The 12,348-nt window shown below is 33.4% G+C and overlaps 1 protein-coding gene across 1 annotated transcript; it reads right to left on the bottom strand.

Moving 5' to 3' along the window:
* Positions 1-1,838: 1,838 nt before the first annotated feature.
* Positions 1,839-11,643, bottom strand: LOC124538593. Its single transcript, XM_047115707.1, has 5 exons — positions 11,427-11,643; positions 10,233-10,402; positions 7,196-7,389; positions 2,962-3,175; positions 1,839-2,142 (listed from the first exon to the last, which is right to left on the bottom strand). Exons 1-5 carry the CDS (start codon positions 11,502-11,504, stop codon positions 1,938-1,940), a joined length of 861 nt encoding a protein of 286 aa, XP_046971663.1. The 5' UTR covers positions 11,505-11,643; the 3' UTR covers positions 1,839-1,937.
* Positions 11,644-12,348: the final 705 nt, after the last annotated feature.

The following is a 12,348-nucleotide window of genomic DNA, read 5'->3' as shown; positions in this document are numbered from 1 at the left end:
TGACCATCTTCCATCACACCTAATCTTAACCTCAGCTCGTCCAAAGACTTTTCTTTTATCATCTCATATCTTAATATTATTAAGTTTGATATAGTACGACACAACTTAGATGTAGCATCGTCAAAGTTCGTAAATCCCAATTAAGTTCGCTATCTCAAATTATCAATATTTATTTCTTGCGTAAAATGTTCTTTACACAAACCTCATAACTTGTAATATATGACCTAATATATTCGTCAATTTGACACGTCGATATGGTTGCACTGATGCGAGAATCTCGACGAATAGCGTCGAATGGCGCGATAGGGAGCTGTTTCTATTGGTTGTGTGAATCGGCAGTAGTCGGTTTCATTTCATTTTCCGATGCTACATCTAAGTTGTGTCGTACTATACCTCAAACAGTTATTGATCTCCTTTATTGTCATCCCTGACTCTAGTTTAAAAGTTTTATTATACACAACGGAAACCATTTATCGTATGGAATGTCAACGAAACGATTAGAATTATTCCATCGAGTTTGACCTTGAAATTTAAACTTTCAAATTAGTTTCACTTAAAACTTTCATTGATCCATACTTCCAAATCATTCATCGTAATATCTTATTTGATTTTCGAACACAAATAATTGAACTATAATACTTGGTTAACGAATTTTAAAGTTGAATAATGATTCATACATCGCTCATCCAAATATATTTGTATAGATTTTCATGTGAATAAACCTCCAGTTCGTTGTAGACGCTATTAAAATACAAAGAGGTTTTATCATACGAATGAATAATGTAAAGACCGAACCCGTTTCAATTTAATCAGTGCAAAAGGTGTGAACAACCTTTTCAAACAATACCTGTGGAATGAAACTAAATAAATCAAATGAGGCTGTCGGTTTTATGAGAAAATACTCGTACTATCCGACGATCCATTTTTGATGATGCCTGTGTGTGCAGGCTAGTTCATAACAATTGTTTGTTTAAAAATTTATATTTATTTTGTAACAAACTTTCCGATTTTTTTCAATGTATATGGTTTGCCTTTTAATATTTAATTACAGGTAACTTTTTGTTTGTCAAGGGACTGTTGATTTAACGTGGCGTTTTCACTTTCGGTGATATAAATTCTTACTCCTACAGTTTAATCTCTATCTTAGTTGATGGTTTTGTGCGAGACCGTGTAAGTGGGTATCGCATACTCATAGGCCAGTATAACTATATTATAACGGAAAATAACATATTAGTTCCTAAAGTTAGTGGTGTATTGGCAATAAAAGAAATGGTTATCAGGACTCTTATATCAATATTTATATTGATCACTTATTATCAGACCCTCCTGCTCGTCTACATACCTATAGTATAAAAAGTTCTGTGTAAAAAATGGTATATCGATCAATATTTTAAAATTACTAGTAGACGTTCATTAGTCGCAATTCGACCTACATTATTTGATAATATATAATATCATTTGAAATATAGGATATTACCTGCTGGAGGTTATTTTGTCAATATTACTATAAAAAATTCAAACGTCATAAAGATGTCATTGATTTTTATGACGTATGACGTATTACGTCATTTTTATTTTTGTCTCTTTTGTCATTAGCTGTAGTCATAAAAATAGAACAAATGCGAGGTAGCGTTTTGTTTTTTATAATCATACTTCTTAAGACCCGTCTCGGAATAAAACACCATTAATTTTTAGAGCATACCATATAAAAATACAATTTTTTTTTTTTTTTTTTATTATTCTTTATTGCACAGATCAAAGATGTACAAAGGGCGGACTTAACGCTATTACAGCATTTTCTGCCAGCAATTCTTTATTGTTAAATAATAAAAGATCGAATGTATTCTATTTTTAAACGAGACCGCTTACAAACGAAAGATAATCTTAAAGTATTATATTTCCAGAAAAACAGATAACAAAACATTATGTTTAAAAAATCAAGCATAAACGCATTGATACAAAAGTTCTCGCACTGCATATACAGCCTCTTCGGTACTCCTCTTAGCTTTGATACAACAATTCGTCAACTTCTCGCAAGACTGTTCATTGTAACGTCTCGCGTTAGTCAGGCTAAGATCTAGCTCGTAGCCTAACGCCACAGCTGCTTTGGACAGTTCTTTTAGAGAAACTGTTATGTTTGCCCTAAAAATATCATCTAAATTATAATAACATATATTTAACATTTCTTGGTTACCACCAAGGGCTTTGTGCTAGCCTGTCTGGGTAGATACCACTCACTCATCAATTATTCTGCCGCCAAATAACAGTAGTCAGTATATAGTTGTGTTCCGGTTTGAAGGGTGCGTGAGCCAGTGTAACTACAGGCACAAGGGACATAACATCTTAGTTCCCAAGGTTGGTGGCACATTGACGATGTAAAGAATAGTTAATATTTCTTACAGCGTCATTGTCTATGGGTGATGGTGACCACTTACCATCAGGTGGCCCATATCCTCGTCTGCCAACCTATACCGTAAAAAAAATCTTGCCTTAACATACAAGCCTTACCACGTGATATGTATTAACTGTCAATAAGCTACAATTGGTTCATAAATAAATCTATAAGATGTGTAGTATTTTGTACATTTTTTATATTCATGAAGAATATATCCAATAGGTTATTCCCATATTTTTGATTCGGGTGTAAAATATAACTATTTATTTTTCGTAAATATATTTTAATTTTGGAAATTCTATATTGCGGGAGGTAGGGCAGCAGCATTAGGAGTTTTTAATGGATAGATCGCTTGGCATTTTATGTCTCATCTCGTGCTAGGTAGTTAAACAAAATATTTTGAGGAAACCAGCACGTGTTGGATGAACATCCGCCTCACGTGTGTCCAACCAACTGATCAGCTCAAAATTGGCTCCGAACCTTTTCATGGAAAGGTCTTAACCCAGCAATAGAATTGTTACTTAACATTTTTACTTAGTACAAGCATGAAGATAGTAAATACTCACTTAAACAATACTGGCGAATGCTGAACCGTCTCTATCCTCTTACCAACAAGCTCCAACGTATCCCCCATGTGATTTTGGGTAATGGTGATCATTTCTTCAGCATACTTGCCCATTTTCGATATAGAGGACCGGGCTTGTTCCGTGCACTTATAAATTAGGGCGACGTGCTTGCTTGCTTGTGTTTTTGTCGCTCGCCTTTCTTCGTTACACATTTCTGTAATGTTTCCAGTAAGATTAAATAAATAATAATAATGAATAAATATTGAACAACATCCAAACCTTACTCTGATCACAATTTGACGACTTGCAACAGCGTAGTGGAATATGTTCCAAACCCTCTCCTTAATGTATGAGGAGGCCTTATCCCAGCAGTGGGAAATTTACAGGCTAAATGTTACTTTACTTTACTTTACTTTACTTTACTTTTAACGATCTTTAATATTCTTCACAATACGAATGTCGTTGGACGATAGTGACCACCAACCACCAGGTGATCAAACGAACACGTGGAAAATAATAGGAAAGTTATGTTTTATTTTGATATAAATCATCTGTTGTTTTGTAACTTGACAAAAAAACGATTTTTACAGATGTGGCTAATCTATGCTAGTATTATAAATGCAAAGTAACTCTGTCTGTCTCTAAGTCTATATGCCTGTAGGTCATCGCGGCCATACAATTATACCGAATTTAATTAATGATGTATAGCAATCTACAGGCTACATTTTATGCGAAACAGAGCTGATAAACAACGCCTAAAAAGCAAACGAAGCCGCGGTAAAAAAATAAAAAATACCTTGGTAAAAAAGGCATATTATTCGATACAAGATTTTGTAGATGATAAAAAGGCGTGGAATTAATACCTGTTGACTTCCAAGCAGGATATATTAATTTAAATAATTGTATTAACTAACATGACTGTATTTTTTTAAATGTTGAAAAACAGTAACTATTGAGTTTCTTGCCGGTTCTTCTCGGTAAAATCTACTTTCCGAACCAGCGGTAGCTTCACTTAATTGTTAAATGACGATTCAAAAGTGCTTGTAAAAACTCACTTGAATAAAGTTTATTTTGATTTTGATTTTTTTTTGGTTGAATAGTAGTTACATACATAGATAGAAATGTTTTACACAGCAAACAATTTTATTTTTAAACTTTACCATATTTCTTTCTTGCGTGTTTCTTGCAAGATGCAGTTTCCCTCCTTGTACTTCACGGGTTATGAGAATAAATAGTATATTAGGTGTACTTCTCGTAGTCTCACAAAAACCATACGACATCGTACTAATAATGAAGTAGGTACAAACTCAATTTTAACTCATTTTCAACACAAATTAGTACAAACGAGCCGTATATATATATTTATAGTAATGGCCTGTAAATTTCCCACAGATGGGTAGGTCTCCTCTTTTCCTTTGAGGAGAAGGTTATGAGCATATTCGATACCAAGCTGCTCCAATCAGGGTTGATGGATTGACATGTGGCAACAACAACACATATTAAGTACATACAAAATTCAGTGGTATTTGCCTTACCTAGATTTGAACCCGCAATCAACGGTTAAAATGTACGCGCTCTATCCACTGGGCCATATCGGAACTTCAATTGTATTTGAAGTGTATAATATTAATATTTGATACTGGTAATAGAAACCCATTGTAATTTTAAATATAACATAATTTCACGGGGAATAAACATGTAGTCAAAAACGATATTTATAATCAAAACAGCGAACAGGGTCGTGAAAACGGATTACGAAAATATGGACGATAATTCATTAGATTTAATTTAACCTAACGTACTTTATTTGCATTTAAAAACAGCCCATTTAAACGCTATCTAGTAAAAATAATAAAATTCCTCCTTCAAGCTCATCAATCACTGTATAAATTATTCACAGCGGAACGATTCTGCTTCAGCATAATTAAGTAGTTTGTTTATCTGGCTCAAAAACTTTGTTGAATAAAAAATATACTGAAACATAAATTTACTTAAAAAGTTATATAATTTTCGTTTGAAAATCATATTGAGATCAAGTTTAGATTTGAATACTAGAGATACTCTAATCGATCAGTGATAAGATAGTTAGTTGAATAATGTAATGGGCAACCTTGTAAGGCAGTGATAAGCATAGACGTTAATATTATACGATTTATTAACCATTCTTATCAACCAACCATCGCCAATACGCCACCAATCTTGGAACCAAAGATGTTGTATCCGTATCCTGTTGTTACACTAGGTAAATTGATATTTAACGGTACGATTTATGTTCATTGAGTGTTACCTCTAGGTAGGTAGCATAGCACAATACCCTACCTCTCATTGATTATTGATGTGTTCCAGTTTGAAGGGTGAGTGTAACTTTTTTTTTATAAATATGAGACAACATCACATACATTTCTCTGATCCCTATGTATGTAGCTAAAGCACTTGTGTTATGGAAAATCAGAAGCAACGACGGTACCACAAACTCCCAGACCCAAGACAACAAGACAACATAGAAAACTAATGATAATCTACATTGACTCGGCCGGGAATCGAAGCCAGAACCTCGGCGTGGCGTACGCCGTAAGGTACAAGGGATATAACATCTTAGATTCTACGGTTGGTGGCAAATTGATGTCTAGAATGGTTAATTTTTCTTGGGCCATTTGCTGATCTACCGAAAGGTTGGTCTTCATATCATAAATAAATTAAAAATATAACAATAAATATAACAATATATATATATATATATATTGTTTTAGACCTTTTAAAAGAATGTTAACAAAAATATTCTTAATTAATTTGATCACTGTCCGATATGAATTACGTTTAACGTCCAAGATACATAATTGTATTTGCAAATCTCACATTGCAAAGTGTTCTATATTCCGTTTATATATTAGAGTAGCGTTCGGAGTATTTTGATCCACTAACTAGTCAAATGAGAGTCAAAATTTGCCAGAAAGCATATTACACCAAGAATATTTGACCTTGAAAATGGTCGTTTATTATACTTAATGGTTTAATTTTGAATTAATACAATTAAAACTATTAGGTTTTTCTTACCAGATATTCTTAGTAGCATCGCGTAAATAGTAATTTAGCGGCTATAAAGTTAGCTCCTCCTCAAAGGATGACCTTAACCCAGAGATGGAGGATTTAGAGGCTGTTAATTTTCCCTTTCATATATAATTAGACCACATATAATATGGCATTCAAAAGCCGACTTAGAACAAAGTTGTTATGTCCCTTCTATCTATAATTACACTGGCTCACTCAACCTTCAAACTGTAACACATCAATGCTAAGTTTTGCTGATTGGTGGTAGAATATATGATGAGTGGGTTTACATACTCTGGGGGGGGGGGGTTAGGAGCTCTAACCCCAAATAATTTTATTTTGATTTTTTGCCTGGGTTTGAACTCGCAATCATCGGTTAAGATGCACGCGTTCTAACCATGGGCCATCTCGACTCATTTTATAGCACGTTATTTCACAATTACAATTATTAAACTTTTACTAAAATGACTGTTCCAAGTGTTAGAATATATATCAACGCTATTGCAATTAGTGACAGACACTTCCGATGATTGAAATTTAATTTGGTTGCAAATTAAGCTTCGCGTTAATTAAGAACAAATCGAAAACTCAATGTAGAAATTATTAAATGTCAGAAATTGTTACGTTGACCAAAATCAGTATAATTAAACGATCCGCCACTAAAGTCGGTTTTCAACGTTGAAAGATTGGTTTGAGCATCGTGTGTATTATATGTTTGTGTGCGTGTGTGTGTGTGTGTGTGAGTGTGTGTGTGTGTGTTTGTGTCTGTGTGTGTGTGTGTGGATCGAATCAAAATATTGTATACTTATGAATTTGTATCAAACCAAGAATAATACATAATTTCGGTTGTGTATAATTATTGTTAATTTTATTATGAATGTCGTTAAGTAATCTTTATAATAACCTAAAGAAAGCCGATAAATATTTTATTAACTTTCGTTTAGAAATTTTGAATGTAATAGTGAATGATAATCTTTGTTAATAATATAAAATATAATAATAGATAATAGATAAATAAATCGTTAAGCTCTTGTTGCAACAAAAGCATTTAACAAAAACTGAGATAAGAAAAAGATTTCTAAAAGTATACTTTTATGTATTCCTTCATTTCATTTCTTAAATCAAATATTTATGTTACGGAGAAAACAAATGGAAAATTCGTTAGTATATACAAATTGAATATTACCTGGCAGTTTCAAAGAGTCCGCTAACTCTGTGAGCTCTGTATAGATTTTGCGTTTCTTTTTCAACGCCACGTTTATTTCATCTTTGATCCTTTTCAAGAGTTTGTTCGTGAGCTGCTGATATGAGTTCTGGATGTTTCTGTGGTACGTGTCTAAAAATGGCGCGATAACCGTGTCCACGTATCGGTTTACTTCACTGGAAAATGTTTCATATTTGTGAAAATCGACGAACTACAAACCTATCTACCTATATACCTATATACATATGTTCATGACTATAAATGGTAGGGGTAACTGAAGGAATAGCATAACTCAATTCCTTTGTGTAATTAATTTTATGGGCTCTTTATGTAGGCAAATACTGAATGTACCAAAATTCAACAAATTAATACGGTACTGAAAAGTTTATACGATCCGTTAATGAATGAGCTATTAAAACAAATTTAGAAAGACCATTATTCTTTTAACGCGAAATAATATTAAAATTCAAAATAATTTACGCATATACAACCTCTGTGGTCGAGTGGTGTGTACACCTGTTTTCAATGGCACGCCACTCCGAGGTCCCGGATTCGATTCCCGGCTGAATCGATGTTGATTATCATTAATTTTCTATGTTGTCTTGGATCTGGGTGTTTGTAGTACCGTCGTTATTTATTTATTTATTTATTACATATGGCACACAAGACAGGTAATAACTGATAAATATCTAGAAAATAAATTACAAATTTCGAAGATTAGTTACACCCTAATATTTGTGTACACATCAAGCAAGAATACATTAATTCACAGTTAACAAAGGCTGAAGTTATTACAAGTAAAAATTAAAGAAAAAAAAAATCACACGAATATTAAATTTTTGAGAAATTAGGCAATAAGTTTAAAAAATAGCAGAATTTTTTTTTATAAATAATATTATATAACAATGTCAAATATATTACATACTAAGTCTTAAAGATTGAATTCGTCAAACACCTTCTAAATATACGAAACTTACTCTCAAAAATGTCAATGGAGTCATTATTAGCGGCAATATCATTGTAAATACGACACATTCTCGCAATGGTGTTATTATGGGATACATTATTTAAATAGGGATTGATATTGAATGTTTTAGGATTTCTAAATCTGTAGTTTATATTAAAATTGATAGTGGACAATAAATCTTGACTATCAATGCAACCGTGGATGGTTTCATGTAGAAATGAAACATCGAAATATGTTTTGCGAGATTCAAGGGATTGCATGTGGAAGTATTTTAATCTCTCAGAATAGTGCAGCAACTGCTGATACTTCAGATGTTTGTAGGAGAGTATCCTCATAAATTTCCTCTGGACTTTTTCTATACGGTCGCGATGAACACCATAATAGGGTGACCAAACTACTGAATTATATTCGAGTATACTCCGAACCATAGAGTAATATAATTGTATAATACTAGTGGGCTTCTTAAAGTCATTAGTGGATCGAGTGATGAAGCCAAGCAGTTTGTAACTTTTGGTTATAATGCTATCATAATGATCTCTAAAGCTTAATTTCTCATCAAAAATTACTCCTAAGTCCTTGACAGAGGTCTTACGCATTAGATTTTGACCTTTAAGGCTATAATCAAAGACAATCTTGCTCTGTTTTTTGAGTGTGAAACTTATCACAAAGCATTTGCTTGTATTAAGTTGCATGTGATTTAACGTTACTTCTGATTTTCCAAATCTGCTTTAGCTACTTACATTGAGATCAGAGTTATGTACCTATGTGATGTTGTCTCATATTTATATTTGACCATGACATTTTTTAATTTGACAAAGTTCCAAAAATAAATCACTATCAACTATGTATTGCTACAAAACAAGTTTAGAGGTAATCAGAAATATTTTCTCAAGTCTCAATATAAACTTATTCCTAAAGGATCAGATCAGGTGAAACGCCTTCGAGCTCATAATCCAAACAATAGACCGATACTCGTCCCTTGGGATCGATGCGCAAAAATGAGCACAACTGTGCAGAACGAATAAATTCGAAACTCACGAATGATCGTATTATTCAAATATCTTACAATTGTGTATATTTTTTTACACGTCGTCGAGCAAAGAGGTCACTTGATAAGTGGTCATCATAAATATTGGCGTTGTAAGAAATATTAAATGTTCCTTAGACCACCAAATGCACTTACTCTTCAAATCAGAACTAATATAACCTACCCAAAGGGCAACGTCCTTACCACAAAGCCCTACCTTTTGATTTTATCTATATCTGTGTATTTTGTAGGTTTTTTCTAGTCATTTATTTTATATGCCTCTGTGTTTTATTTCCAGACAGAAACTATACTATATGATCAATTCTTGGCATTACGATGAGACGCGGCTGATGGTATTTGCCTATATATTTATACGAAAGGGTATATGAGGGTGTAAGGAACAGTGTGAAAATTTCACCATCTATTGAGTTACAACAAATAATTAAATCCTTCTCTATGAAAAATCCATGTGGGTAGCAAGTTAAAAATAAACGAAAGTTAAGTTAAATACACATTAATTTATAAACTTTCGGGTTTACAAAGGCTTTTATACCACAATCTCTTACAGACAACCTCTAACAAATGGAAACATCCGTAAGAATTCGGATTAGTTCATGAGATATAAGTAAATATAAATAGTATAAAATACACTAATTGAGCTGAGATGAGTTTGGGTTCAAACCCAGGCAAGCACCACCCCGTGAAGGAAAACATCGTGCGGAAACTCCATGTGTCTAATTTCATTGAAATTCAGCCACATGTGCATTCCACCAACCCGCATTGGAACAGTGTGGCGGAATATGTTCCAAGCCCTCTCCTTGGTGTGAGAGGAGGTCTTAGCCCAGCAGTGGGTAATTTACAGGCTGTTACTTTACTTTACTTTTTACACTAATTGACATAAATACATAATATTATATATACGTAAATGTTTATAAATACTAATACAAATAAAATAAATATTAATTACATACGTAATTGCCAAATCGATATAAAATAATATTAAAAATATCAAGTTTCTTAATTACCGGTTAATGAGTGCCAATCGAGGGAGATTAATAGTACGCCTTTCCGTAGAATGATTACCCCAGACCTGTCTGATCCTTTTCAAATGCTCATCGACTTCCACAGGCTTGTGCTGCCATGGCGGTATTTCGAAGCAAAGGCCGCCATCTTGTCGTAAATGGCTACTTCTGTCCTACTCAAAAAACAGTACGTCAAAATTGGTATATCATTCAAACCTAGTTTAGTTTTGCTAAAGAGTTCAAGAGTTGTATCATATTTACTGGTTGAATGTATATAATGGAAATCTGTTGCCAAAAAGTTGGTATCGCTTTTTATCCCTCACGGTATATTTTTAGCATAGTTAAGCAAAGCCTTGCCTTTTTCAACTGTATAACTATTTTGTCGTATAAGTTTTGCGAGCGAGCTGTTGGAAATGTTATTACCGAAAAATAATAGTGCTGAATATTGTTGTTTTGCGGTAGAATATACTATGAATGGATGGCCCCTCTATACTGACACCCCTTTTTTTTCTCGGTGGAAAAACGCATCACGCGCTTCCCCCATGTGATGGAAAGTGGGGGGTTACTCCCCGGAGCCCTGGACGCCGAGTGCGCCAGGCACGCCGGCACACTAAAAAACCAGCGGTACGTTCTCCGTCTCTCGGCGGGCGCCACGGGATCGCTTACGCATGCTACCGTGAAACTGACACCCATGTCCCCATCACTAATTAAAGAATGATTATAAATGAATGATGACAGAAAAATAACAGATAAATCAATGTTTTACTAAACTTGTCACACTAAGCAACTTGTTAAGTAACGGCTTACGACAAAATGATTTATCTTTTATTTATGAAATACTAACTGTCGCCCTCGGCTACGCTCGCCTTTTGGTGTTGGTTGGTATGTTTTAGACTGAAAACGTAGGAGGGTCTAAAGAGTTCAAGTTTGTTTCATACTAAATTTCATCAAAATCGGTTCGGCAGTTAGTCGTGAAAGAGCGACAGTCAGACAGAGTTACTTTCACATTTATAATATATTAAGTAAGTATACATTTAGAAATACCATAGCAATAGTCATATTGAAAACTTTTAATATCAACGCGGTTCATTTAAATTTGTACGAGTTTGCAAAATTTCCAAATGACGGTTAATAAGGTAAAACAAAATATAAAAAAAAAAATATATATGAAATTAAAAAAAATACTTTTAAACCGACCCTACAATTAACAGTCGGCTCCAGAGCACTCGTCACTACAATACAAACAAAAGCCACTCCAATTTTTTTCGAGAACATACTTAGCTGTGCTATCAAAACTATAAAATAGTTTCGAAACAAACTTATATATTCTTTATAAGGCAATCAAGCGAAAATAACTCTTACTACTTTACAGATAAGAGTTATTATTTATTAAATATTGTTCATGAGCTACTCAATACCCTTATATGACTGACGTTTTAGTAGAAAGCAATTACAAGCTTCAACGAAACCTATAAAGGATTTATTACAATTTCATTTTCTATGCGTACTTGGACAGGATGTAGGCAAAGTGGCGTAACTCATAAATATTAAAATTAACCGTGCCAAATATATGAATATAAAGAAGTTCATTTCTTTGCTATTTATTAAGTGATCGTATTGATTTCGAGCGAAGGAATTGGTTTGCGCACTTTTGTCCCCCATTCTATTTATTTTTATACTTCCCATTCCGCCCCCCTTGGAGGCAAGAGGGACAGGGGAAAACTTTTGTTTACAGTCTTTGATATTATGATTTGTATGTTTCCTCAATTATGATAATGTACAAAAATGTCAATTCAAAAATTTACTCAATAAAACTCAAGAGTATTTGATTGGTAGTTAATTAGTTATTATTATTCGTTTATAAATTTTCGAGAGCATGATATTAATTCATTAGTCAATACAGTTTACAGTCAATTTCAATACCGTCTAAGTTTAAAGCTGGAGAATCCGTGAAGCCTTATAAAAATATATATTTATTTTTATTTTTGAGACAACATCGCATACATTACTCTGATCCCAATGTAAGTAGCTAAAGCACTTGTGTTATGGAAAATCAGACGTAACAACGGTACCACAAACACCCAGACCCAAGACAACATAGAAAACTAATAATAATCTA

The sequence above is a fragment of the Vanessa cardui genome, chromosome 20 (genome assembly GCF_905220365.1).
Source record: "Vanessa cardui chromosome 20, ilVanCard2.1, whole genome shotgun sequence".
NCBI lineage: Eukaryota > Metazoa > Arthropoda > Insecta > Lepidoptera > Nymphalidae > Vanessa > Vanessa cardui.
The sequence above is the reverse complement of the archived record's forward strand: the minus strand, read 5'-3'. Positions and strand labels throughout refer to the sequence as shown.